Source organism: Saccopteryx leptura, chromosome 12, assembly GCF_036850995.1.
Source record: "Saccopteryx leptura isolate mSacLep1 chromosome 12, mSacLep1_pri_phased_curated, whole genome shotgun sequence".
Taxonomy (NCBI): Eukaryota; Metazoa; Chordata; class Mammalia; order Chiroptera; family Emballonuridae; genus Saccopteryx; species Saccopteryx leptura.
In genome coordinates, this window is record NC_089514.1 from 19,858,979 (window position 1) to 19,871,690 (window position 12,712).

Genomic DNA, 12,712 nt, shown 5'->3' on the forward strand with positions numbered 1-12,712 from the left:
CATGTATCAAGTGCCAGGCACCACTTTAAGTGGTTCCCACTTGTGACGTTATGTCCTCATTTGAGGTACCTTAGTCTCTGCCCTGCATGGGAAGCACAGAGGGGCAACGAACCCAAGGCCACAGGTAGTGAGATGCTGGGCTGGATCTGAACCTCTACGAACCGGCCCCAGAATCCAGGCTGGCATCCACTGTGGCCACTCTCTCTCCTGCAGAAGAGGAAGAAGTGCTCTGGAGTTCTAAGACTAATTCTAATCCTAGATGTCTATGACCTTAAAGACATTTTTTAAAGCAGTTTCTCCAGTTCTGCAATTGCAATGCTTTCAAAACTTTTAAGACCCTAGAATCTATGTAAACACAATTAAGTAAAAAGTAAAAATAAAAACAAGCTAAATAATCATCTAACTTAATTTAAATTAACTTAAATTCGTATTTTTACTCTTTCATTCTCTAAAATAACTGTAATAATATGATGCTCTGCCAATACCTATTGAAATGACAAGGTGGGGCAGACCTGAGATTGTAGCTTTATTGCTGATGTGTTCATATACGGAATCTGAGAGTCATTCTGCCTCACCAAAGTCGGCTGTGAAATTCTAAGTTAAGATGCATATTAAATGGAGTCCAGTAAAATATTCTAATGAATCTATAAAATACCTGGGTGCCCAATTTTCATGTAAGAATCAGTGTAATGAAAATAATAGTGAGCAAATATTATATAAATCTAGAAACAGTTTATTTTCCTAATAATTATATCAGATTGTGCGGTCTACTTTGAGGATAGCCCAATTAAAAAAATAAATATAATTCATCCATAATATCTACTCTTCAGATATTCCAAGCCTGCTGATGTGTTTCAGAATTAACATCTTTGTCTCCCTCTTTAGGGTATTTTAAACAATGATTTTTCCCCCAAAACTTGACTGAAATTAGAAGTGCATTAAGGTTGCTTATGACCATTAGTAGATTTTTTTTTTCTCAGTCATTATATACACTTCATGTTCCCCAGAAATATTTCTAGTCTTGGACACAATTACATGTAAACAGACCCATTACAATTAAAACAAAGACATTGTGAATGATAGTTTGCTCTTGAGGGACACCTGTCAGTAAATAGAAGAGTATCCCTTATTTGATGGACACATGTCAAGGTTCTAAGACCCTGCCAGGAACCGAGATGGTGGGAAACGGCAGTGGGCCCTTCTTTCCACACTGACTCATGCTCCACCTATCAGAACTGAAGCCAGACAGAACCCTGAATAATGGAAGGCCCCCTTGGGCTCAGGTGCCACAACCTCTTCCGAGGCCCACACTTGAAATAAAATCACCAAGGCCTTAGTACCACGCGTGTAAATTTCTTCACAATTGTCCCTGCTTTCAGTACAGCCTCTCCACTATGTCCCAGTGTCCTTCGGCTCCCCCGAGTCCCTCCTGTCTTGAGAAAAACATCCAATAATCTAATACACTCAAAGGTTTTGGTGATCTAATGTGTGACCTCACCTTGGGGACTCTGCCACCTACAAGAGCAGCCTGCAGAGGACAATGCCAGGAACCAACTTAATGAGTACCAAGTGACAGATTTCAAGCATGACTATGAGAAGTATAAGGTAGTTTTTGGAAGGGGTCCCTGCCCCCCTTCTAACCACCTCACTGCCGATTTGACTCATTTCTGGCCTAAAAGGGTAGGCCCTCAGTTAGCTGCACACCGTTTCCAGAAATAGAAGGAAACTCATTCTCATCACTTAGGAAAACGCTTTCAGGTTCCAGAGTGCGCTGAATCTTAGCTACATGCAGTCATACAGAAACTTGTTCCTCTGGAAAACTGACTAGGCAGACTAGATGATTTCTAACATCCTTCCAAGTTCACATATTTCTAAACTTTTTCTAATTGCCAATTTCATTTTACAGATAAAGCACTGAGGTCCCCAAACCTCCCTCAATCCGGTCATTTTCTCTCGATTTTATATTACCCATTATCCTGTCCACATCCCCATAGCTACAGCCATGATACAAGTTCTCATAAATCAACTGATATACTTATATTAGGTATATTGTGGGTTGATATAAGATCTTCTTACACCTAATCACATAGCTGCCTAATTCATCCTCTGCACTGTGTCCACAGACTGGTATTTCTAAAATATAAATCCAATCGTCTACAGTGTGTCCCCGAAGTCATGGTGCACTTTGGACAGGTCACAGGAAAGCAACAAAAGACGATAGAAATGTGAAATCTGCACCAAATAAAAGGAAAACTCTCCCAGTTTCATACCTATTCAGTGCCGTTTGATGTGGGCTCACGCACAGATTTTTTAGGGCTCCTTAGGTAGCTATCCCATATGGCCTCTACAGACTCATCACTGACTGATGGCCTACCAGAACGGGGTTTCTCCACCAAACTGCCGGTTTCCTTCAACTGCTTATCCCACCAAGTAATGTTATTCCTATGTGGTGGCGCTTCATTATAAACGCGCCAATATTCACGTTGCACTTTGGTCACGGATTCGAATTTAGCGAGCCACAGAACACACTGAACTTTCCTCTGTACCGTCCACATCTTGACTGGCATGGCCGTGGGCTGCTCCGCTGTATACACGGTGTTACGTCATCATCTGCACATGCACACATGCTGCCACGTCATCCTACAGAAACTGGGAGGGCTTTTCTTTTATTTGGTGCAGATTTCACATTTCTATCGTCTTTTGTTGCTTTCCTGTAACCGGTCAAAAGTGCACCATGACTTTACGGACACAATGTACTTCCCTGCTTAACATTTCTATTTTCCAATTGCATTTAGAATAAAACCCAAACTCCTTAGTATGACACACAGACTAATGTGATCTGAACTGTGTCATTTCCAGCTGCTTCCACACCCAATCCAGCTCTCGCCATCTACAACTCTGTACAAGTCTCTGAGAAGGCCACCATGCAAGCTCATGTCTCCATGCCTTTGGCCATGCCATTCCCAATGTCTTTTTTTTCTTCTTACCCTTTCTACTTCTCACCTGGTTCACACCACTCACCCTCCAAGACTAAAGCTGAAGTAATGGGTCTGCAGGAAAACTGCAATGGATGCTTGCTGTATTATTTACAAATAACTGATTCTGCTAAGAACAGAAACAAGGAGGAAAAATGACCCTGGCGCGGAAATAACTAACTTGAGAGACATCTTAAACATCATTAAAGAAGAAAGGGAAAGAAGACTACGTAAGCATCGAATAGTCAAGAAGACCTTGGGGAACCCACTACCTGAGGCGTCCGTATTGATGGGATTTTCAATAGGATCGCCATTACTGATGTCCAGTCTGGCCCACCTGTCTTTCAGCCAAGACAGAAAGATAAAATACGTCAATTAGGAGAGAGAGAAAGTGGGAGAGAGAGAGAGAGAAAAAAAGGAGATATTATTGAGAGGATACTAACTTTGTAGATTTGTGTATTCCCGGATCTGGGTAGCACGGCCATTCCTGTTTGCAACCTGTACTCGTGTGTTAACCGACTCCACACATTTCTTATTCTTGCTCTATGTTTCATATTGACCCAACAAGCCATGTCCATCTTCATTAGGCCTCTGGGCTTCCCGGAAGTCTATTTGGAGCCCACCCTCACAGTGAGATTTCCCAAAATGCAAAGACATCCTGTCACCTCAGACCAGGTCCAGTGTTCTTCGCTGGCACCGCTTGAAAACATCTGCCTCACAGACAGAGGGGGGGATAGACGGGGATGGGAAGAGACTTCGCTTCAGGCGACGGGCGCATGATGCAGTGGACAGATGATGTTCTGTTGACTTGTACACTTAAACCTCTATGGTTTTGTGAACCGAGGTCACCCCAATAATATCATTTTTAAACAAGAAGAAACATCTATCACAGCATTTACCCCTCTCATCCTTGATGTGAGAGACTAAACCTCACTCAGAGCACTAAAACAATGAACGACTGGTGAATTGGTTAAATTACAAATCGATAAATGTGGTGTACCCTGGCCCTGTAGCTCAGCTGACTAGAGCATCATCCCGATACGCCAAGGCTGTGGGTTCAATCTCCAGTCAGGGCACATACAGGTACGCATAAATCAATGTTTCCCTCTCTCTCAAAAATCAATTTAAAAATTAATAAAATGAACATGGTATAATTAATTAGTACCAGTTGAAACCAGAATTCAGTTCTCCTGCATGCACCATTAGGCAAAAGCAAAACCTTACCATTTCTCAGGGTCCTGAGTAGGGGTGAGTAAGACTCATCACTTACACTATGTCTTTCCCTGAGGAATCTGAGGTGGAGAGGGCAAAGGCATTGATCCTGATTAACTACAGGGAAAAACACCCAGTTTGATCTCCATTCTAGAGGTCAAGTGGAAAATAACTAATGATCCAGAAGTCTTAGCAACCACACAACATGTCTGAAATCCTGCCATTTTTCAGGGAGTAAGGGCATCAGTATTCCCCCAGATGTCTTCCCCTTCACCACCTTGAGATCCAGCAATGACAAGTCACCATCTTTGCTCCAATTCTAAACAGAGCATGCCTACTAGATGAACATCACCTTTAATAAAAAACTTCGTGGCCCTGTCGCTTCCTTTTTGTATGACTTGGCTAACAGTGACAGGGATTTTTAAAACCAGGTGCCTACAGTAAGGCACAGCCAGCCACTTCCAACAATTTCTTGGAGAAGAAACCGAAGCAGATAACCCTAATGCTTTTCTATTTTCCACTTATTGCCATCGTTGCTTTCTCTCTCTTGGGATTTAAGCCTTTGATTCCCCTTGTTTATCAAGCCCCGTTCCTTCCTTCGCTCTGTTGATTCCCTTTTGCTCACTTGCTCTGGTTTCATCTTTCCCCCTCTCCACGTTCTGCTCTGTCTCTCTTCAGCTCGTCCTTATTTTTACTCTGCTTTCTCTCTTGTCCTTTTCTCTTCTTTTCAAGTGTGTTGGTCCAGTGTGCGCAGTCAGGAGACCTCCAGCAGGGCCTCACCACATGTGATGAGGACTGTCTCTGCAAGAAGACACAGATGCAAAGCAAAAGCACTGAGTTCCAACTGAACCCCAAATGGTTGTCATGACACCCCACCAGAACCATTAACAGTCTTCCAGGAAAATATTGAGACACAATTCACTTTAACTGAACGGTAATTTGCAAAGCAATCAGACACCTGAAACCTTGTTTAAGAAATAATAGGAAGAAAAAGGAAGGCAACCTCAAATTAAATCAAAGAATATGTGTAATAATTCTGGGAAAGTCTTGGGAGTCAATCTTTTTAAAATATCCTATTTTTCTATATCTTTGAAAATAATTTTAGATTTTAACGTACAATGTACATTAAAATATCACTGATAAAATGTAAAACAATTTCCATGTAATCTTTTTTATGTAAGGATATCTCAAATTCCCAAAAACTACAAATTTAAACTTTCAAAGGCATTTTGGAATGATCAGATATTTAAAAAACTGTTTTTCATTGCCAAACATGACTCTACAGTTAAGAAAATAAAATTTCTGATCCCTGAAAATTTTGTATGAAATCCTGCTAAATGTAAAATAAACACTTTCCCTTAAAATGCTTTTAGTATATTTTCATTAATGTATGCTTTCTTTTATGTTCTACAATAAAAATACATTTTTTCCAAAAAAATCTATGACTTGAATGCCAACTCATGTTTGTATTTAAAAATTAATAAAAGTTACATAAATCAACTCGACATCCCTAAAGTGACATTCGTTGATTGTGCAGTATTTTTACTATTAGCTAGCTTTCCTCTTCCATAAGCTTCTTTTTAAACAAAGTTCTCTGGGAAATTGCGTCCTCTTGTGGTCACTGGCAAAAACAACATGTTTTCTGAAGAAAGAATCAATCTTAACAATGGATCTAGGATTTAAGGCTTTGTGGGGGAAAAGTCATTTGTGTAAATTGAAGTGAAGAGAGATGAAAATTGCGAGTGATTAGAAAGGGAAATTTAGCTGGAAAAACACACAATGTAAATCATTTGATTTATATTTAAATGGGTCGATTATCAGATGATTAAAAAGGAGGTAAAAATGCAGGGAACACTGTGGCCCTGACACAAGCCTATATGAATACCTAGGAATTCCTCATATTATTTTTTCAATTATTACAGCAATTCTTTGAAACTAGTCAGAGCATATTTCACCAAGGTTAACTGGCAGCAAAGATAAGGCCGTGACTCTCAACGCCGCAAATGCAATCAGGGTTCAGGGGAAGCCTCTTCAAAGCGCCCCACGCCGCCACGCTCCTGACTCTTCTCTCCCTAAAAATTCAACACGTTATGTCTCCTTGTCTCTTTCTCATTTTGAGTGCACAGTGCCAGATATCTGAACAATTAATATTTAGGTAAAAATCTGATTTGCTCATTTGAGGTGTTGTTGGCAATATTATTACTTATTTGATATGGTTTTTTTTTCACTTAATGAACTGCAAGCTTCAAATTTCAGATCTTTATAACTTTAATTCCCTTTTCTTGAAGAAACTCAAAAAGAGAAAGGCAGAATCAGTCAAATTCATGAATTAACGTATCATTAACAGAGTAAGAGAATGATCCCATAGTCAGGGCCAGGTGTTGAAACATCACTGAGGCTATCTGTGAAATAAGAGAAAGAATCTGATTTGACATAGAGTTATCGAAGTCACTTGCACTGACACAAGCTTTATATTTTACTTTGACAGAAGTCCTCTCCCTTAAATCCCTGTTCAGTGTTTGAAACCAGATTTAATCTCCGATGGCCAATCTCATCATCCGAGATCCACTCACTGCAGCCTTTTCCAATTTGCGCCCCCTTCTGTGTGAATGATCCTGTGCTTCATTCATACAATTCGGAGAAATTATTTCACCCAACTCAAAGCCCACAAGCAGGCAGGTCATCCAAAGACTGAGGAGAAAGAGTAGAGACAGATTCAAGACCCAACTCCAAAACTTACCAGCTTGCTCTCAGTTCCATAGTGTGTGTGTTTCTTTTCCTTCTCTGCAAGTATTTATAAATGACTTTGCTAAGAGAACGCCAGCGCGTATTCAAACTGTAAATGTACAGACATATGCATACGTATTGCATATACTCAGTATGAGATTCTTCACTCTGTGACGTCTAACAGTTTTCCTAAAATTTTTAACACAGCACACATTCCTCAGGAAGGACTATAAACATGCCAGGTTTGCAGTTTGAAAACAAAGCTCGTTTTGAATTATCAAGTGCAAAAGAAAAACACGTTGTTTTCAGTTCCATTTTTTTTTCCCAGAAAATTTTAGAAGTAGACAAAATAATTAAATTGCAATTAATCCGCTATTCCCAAAGAAGATAGTGCTCCACTAACATTATCAAGTCAGGCTGAGTCCGGGCTCCAAGGGAAATTTCAAACACTTTTTTTTTAAGAATCCCAAAATTAGGCTTGTAAAACTAAGCTTTCAGATGTTAAACTGAATATTTTTGAAGTTATCATTACTGTTGTGTATACAACAGAGGATAGAATTACATCTGGCTCTCAGACCATAGAAAGGGATCCAGTCTTTATTCTTGCCTCAGCAAGTGTGGATAAGAAAATATTAGATAAACTGTTAGGCAGGGTCTAGTTATAGATGAGCAAAGTAGGACAATCTGGCCAGGAAACCATTGTAGTTTGCAAACTAGGGAGTATCAAGCCCTGGAAGTCTGAGAGGTAACTCGTTTGGCAAGCTACAACCTTCTGCTCAAAAAGTAACAGTTGAGCAAATCAGAAAACCGGTTTCATCCTTATCCTCCACTCCTTGTTGGGAGTTCAAGAGAAGTTTCTTTTCAGAACTAAAGTCATTCATTTTGACTTGGTCAGGAAGACTTCGTGCAGGGCTGGCTCTAGTTAGGTCATTCATTTTAAATGCTCATCTAAGCATTCTGTCATCCAGAGCAGAGGGGCTCCAGCCCTGACAGTCCCTGAAATGGCCAGGACTCTTCATCCCCTAGAAGTTTAGCGCCTGGAGAAGGACTGGGCTCACTTGTTTAAGAACGAGTATTGGAGACTGATGATTCTGCAAGTCAGGCTGGCTGCTGACCCGTGGCTGCTGCGCTGTCAGGACTCTGTTTCTCCTCCAGGTTCTGGGTTCCCATTTTCATCCCTCCTCCCCACCTCCCACCCCAATTCCCCTTGGTCAGGTAAGGCTTCCTTTACACTTCGCCCATACTTGCATGTCTTGCTTACCCACAGCCACAAAGGAAAGCGTCCAAATATTCAACCTCTTGCTTTTTGAGAATTTCAGCTAAAGGGAAAGAAATAAAACAAAATTAAGATTTGTGATGGATCTCTTTTTTAAAAAACCGAGATAGGTAAAGATGGAAAATTTTCAGGATATCTGCAGCTACTTTTAAATAACAGTTGTGGAATACCCTGCAATTCAGGTTTACAAGAAAGAACACTCAGTAGAGAGCTGGGCAGAATTTCTGCTTAGTCTCTAACTGCTACCAAGAGATAAAGTTCTTACTGGCAGAAGATGCAGCCACAAGGGTGACTTATCAGAGCACGCTTTGTGTTAAGGAGACCTGCCTGAGTGCTATTAAGTGGAGGTCAAGTAGAATTTGCTTTTCTGACAGACTTTGATTTTAAAATATGGCAGCGACTGGCGAAGCAGGCCAGTTGGCATGCTGTGGTCCTTGTTTCTGAATATTTGTAAAAATGGTGATAGACAAACCCTGCAAGTCGCCTCACCCAAGACAGCACAGTCTTGTTCGCCCCAGTAAGAGAGATGCCTCTTACTCTCATTTCCCCAGTAGGCTGAGCCCTTCACCGGCCCCAGGGCGCTCCAGCCCCCGAAGTTTCCCCGGACCAAAACTGCTGCGAGTCTCAGCGGGGCACAGCCACGTGGCCTTCCTGCGCGTCGCCTCGGCTCCCGCCTGTTCCTCCTTCGGATGGATGCCCGCGGCCGAGACCCTCAGTCTGGCCATGAAAGGGGCGCTTCGCTGAGTTAATTCTCATCTGCGAGTCTAGACTGGGAAGAGCGAGAGCGGCCCTTGACCTGCGCAGGGTTCCCGAGCCCAGGGCAAACAACTCTGGCACCCCCGTAAATCTGACCCCCTAAACCGACTACTGCGTTTAACCTCTGCTTTGCTTTGCAACACAAGACATGAACATGAAACGCTTTTTCTATCCCAGCTGGTTCCAAAAAAGTCGACCGTTGCAAAGATGAACGTCCCTTCCACGGCGGCTCACCAACCTTTTGTAGCTTCCAATTTGCCATTTTTTGGCACTAACACCGTCTTTGGGATTCTTAGTAGTTATTAAACTAAAATGCTTAAAATGTAAATGTGTCCAAGTATGAGTTTGGGCTGCAGTTAGCGTAACTGACCACTCGACCTGCAGGAATGGAGTTGGGAGAGGAGGCGTTCACAGCCCGCAGCTCTGTAGGTCCAGGCAATGCTGAACCCCCATCTCACTCGCTTTTGAGCGAACCGTTACAAGCCGCCACTCAAGGCCACTTATTTGGGAGTTGGGTGTGGACGAAATGACCCTCCACCTTGGGCTAGCAGCTCAAGTGTTCAGGGCCGCGGTGACGACGCTCCGCTGCACCCTTCTGGCCTCACTCTCTTCCGAGGGAGAATGAACTTCTGCCTCTTTCTAGCACCTTCGGAGACATAGTCCCCTGGGCGTTGAGAAGCTTTAGATTGGGTCACTATTGAGACAAAAAGAAGCTCAAATGCTGCTCGGGCAGGGGTGAACGAGCAGGCCGGGGCAGATCCACAGTCCCGGCGGCGCGGCCACGTCTTCAGAAACGCCCACGACCTCCGGACAGCCCCGGGAGTTTGGCCCCTGGGACTCCGGGGGCCCGTCTACTTGACCATTGGGTGGGCTACGCGGGTTGCCACTGTTCTTGCCATTCCCCCCCGCCCAGCATTCCCCAACCGGCCCCACGGACCTGGAGGATACTGGGGCGAAATGAGACATCACCACTGCGCAGAAGCTGTTGCCCTCGCTGCTGTCACAGCCACTCCGGGAGGGACCGACCCCGCGGCCGCGCTGGTCCCCTCCGGCCGCTTCCGCGGGCTGCGCTCGGGTGCGGGGTCGCGGCCCGCGCGCTCCTGCGCGGAAGAAAACCGCCCGAGCCCGCAGGCGGAGGGCGGCGTGCAGGGAAGGGGGAGGGCAGCAAAGAGGCGGGCAGAGGGGCCGGCCGCCGGGGCCAGGTCGGTTTTGAATGGTTTGGGAGGACGAATTGTTAGACCCCGAGGAAGGGGGGTGGGGACGGGGGAGGGGGGCTGGAAAGCGGAAACTTTCCTATAAAACTTCGAAAAGTCCCTCCTCCCCACGTCAGGCCAATGACACTGCTGCCCCCAAACTTTCCGCCTGCACAGAGATATAAGAGCCTCCAAGTCGGCAGCTTTCGCCCAACTCCCAGACACCTCGCGGGCTCGCCGGCCCCGGCAGCGTTTCCAGGAGGCCGAGCGGGGTGCGCTTGCGGCCGTTGAGCGCCTTCTTTTTGGACCTCGGGGCCATCCACACCGTCCCCTCCCCCTCCCGCCTCCCTCCCCGCCTCCCCCACGCGCCCTCCCCGCGGAGATCCTCCCCGTCCCTCCTCCCGCGCCCTCCTCGGCGGGCCGCACCGCCCGGGCCGGCGCCGCGCGCGGGGGAAGCTGGCGGGCTGAGGCGCCCGGCTCTCCTCCTCTTCCCCGGGCCGCCCCTCTGCCCCGGGCCTGCGAGGCCGCGCACTGCCACCCGAGAGATGATGCAGGACGTGTCCAGCTCGCCAGTCTCGCCGGCCGACGACAGCCTGAGCAACAGCGAGGAGGAGCCGGACCGGCAGCAGCCCCCGAGCGGCAAGCGCGGGGGGCGCAAGCGGCGCAGCAGCCGGCGCAGCGCCGGCGGGGGCTCGGGGCCCGGCGGGGCCACCGGCGGGGGCGTCGGAGGCGGCGAGGAGCCGGGCAGCCCGGCCCAGGGCAAGCGCGGCAAGAAGTCTGCGGGCTGCGGCGGCGGCGGCGGCGGCGGCGGCGGCGGCGGCGCGGGCGGCGGCGGCAGCAGCAGCGGCGGCGGGAGTCCCCAGTCCTACGAGGAGCTGCAGACGCAGCGGGTCATGGCCAACGTGCGGGAGCGTCAGCGCACGCAGTCGCTGAACGAGGCGTTCGCCGCGCTGCGGAAGATCATCCCCACGCTGCCCTCGGACAAGCTGAGCAAGATCCAGACCCTCAAGCTGGCGGCCAGGTACATCGACTTCCTCTACCAGGTCCTCCAGAGCGACGAGCTGGACTCCAAGATGGCAAGCTGCAGCTATGTGGCCCACGAGCGGCTCAGCTACGCCTTCTCGGTCTGGAGGATGGAGGGGGCCTGGTCCATGTCCGCGTCCCACTAGCAGGCGGAGCTCCCCACCCCCTCGGCAGGGCCGGAGACCTAGGTAAGGACCGGCGCTTCTGCGCCCCTTCGCCGCTCAGGTGCAGAAGGACTGACGGCCAGGCCGCGGATCCCTGCCCACCGCGCCTTCCTCCGCTTCTCCCGCTCCCCTCTTAGCCTGCCCACCCACCCCGGTACCGCCACCCCAGCCCCTGAGCGTCCCTGGAGGCTGTTCGGTACGGCCAGGGAGTGAGGGATGCGCCCTATGAGCGTGTGCGTGTGGATGAGTGTGCGTGACACACAGGAGGGAAGACTGAGAACGAGTCAAGGGTCACGGGGAAGGACAGTTGCCAGCGCCTCCCTTTCTTTTGGCTTTAAAGGTTTCGTTCTCTTTACAACCAATCTTTCCAAATTCCACCTCCTCCTTCTTTCCGCCCACCCACTTCCTCTTGCCCTTGGGCTGAAATCCTTCCAGGTTGTTCAGCGTAATTTCTCGGTGGTGGTGATAAGGACAGTGCTCACTAGTCTTAGAAAACAGCCACAGACCCACTCAATAACCAACTTTACCCTCTTTTGGGTTTTTGCAGATATCATTGTTTCCAGAGAAGGAGAAAATGGACAGTCTAGAGACTCTGGAGCTGGATTACTAAAAATAAATATATATGCCAAAGATTTTCTTGGAAATTAGAAGAGCAGAACCCAAATTCAAAGAAACAGGGCGTGGGGCGCACTTTTAAAAGAGAAAGCGAGACAGGCCCGTGGACAGTGATTCCCAGACGGGCAGCGGCACCGTCCTCACACCTCTACATTCTGATAGAAGTTTGAACAGTTGTTTGTGTTCCTTTTTTTTTTTTTTTAATTTTTAATGACGAAGAATGTTTTTATTTTATTTTTTCGTGCATGCATTCTCAAGAGGTCGTGCCAATCAGCCACTGAAAGGAAAGGCATCATTATGGACTTTCTCCATTTTAAAATGGTAACAATCAGAGGAATTTTAAAGAACACCTTTAGAAATAAAAATACTGGAATCAAACTGACTTGCAAATCACAGTCAGTTGATTACTCTTTTCAGTCTTCCTCTGAGGGAAAAAAAAAAACCTTAAAATACAAAAAACAACATTCTATTTATTTATTGATGACCCATGGTAAAATGCAAATAGATCCGGTGTCTAAATGCATTCATATTTTTATGATTGTTTTGTAAATATCTTTGTATATTATTTTTCTGCAATAAATAAATATGATTGAAAATTTTAAGAACCTTAGAGTTTGGTCTATATTTTTAAAGCTCAGAATTAAGTTGGAGGAAAATACCTGCTTGTCTAACTCTGGAGGCACACACGAGGGAGGGGGCACGAATATAAACAAAGCAGTGAACAATTCAAATAAACCAGTGACTGACAGGTACAGGCGTGGTATTTAGAAA

General features: G+C 46.2%; 1 protein-coding gene and 1 long non-coding RNA gene across 2 annotated transcripts; one reads left to right on the forward strand and one right to left on the reverse strand.

The window, feature by feature from the left end:
- Positions 1–3,391: 3,391 nt before the first annotated feature.
- Positions 3,392–10,082, reverse strand: LOC136384051 (uncharacterized). The gene is made up of 3 exons (XR_010747517.1): positions 9,884–10,082; positions 8,176–8,233; positions 3,392–4,988 (listed from the first exon to the last, which is right to left on the reverse strand). It is a non-coding gene; the product is annotated as an uncharacterized lncRNA (long non-coding RNA).
- A 476-nt stretch (positions 10,083–10,558) lies between these two features.
- TWIST1 (twist family bHLH transcription factor 1) lies at positions 10,559–12,446 on the forward strand. The gene is made up of 2 exons (XM_066353879.1): positions 10,559–11,350; positions 11,874–12,446. Exon 1 carries the CDS (start codon positions 10,685–10,687, stop codon positions 11,306–11,308), a length of 624 nt encoding a protein of 207 aa, XP_066209976.1. The 5' UTR covers positions 10,559–10,684; the 3' UTR covers positions 11,309–11,350; positions 11,874–12,446.
- Positions 12,447–12,712: the final 266 nt, after the last annotated feature.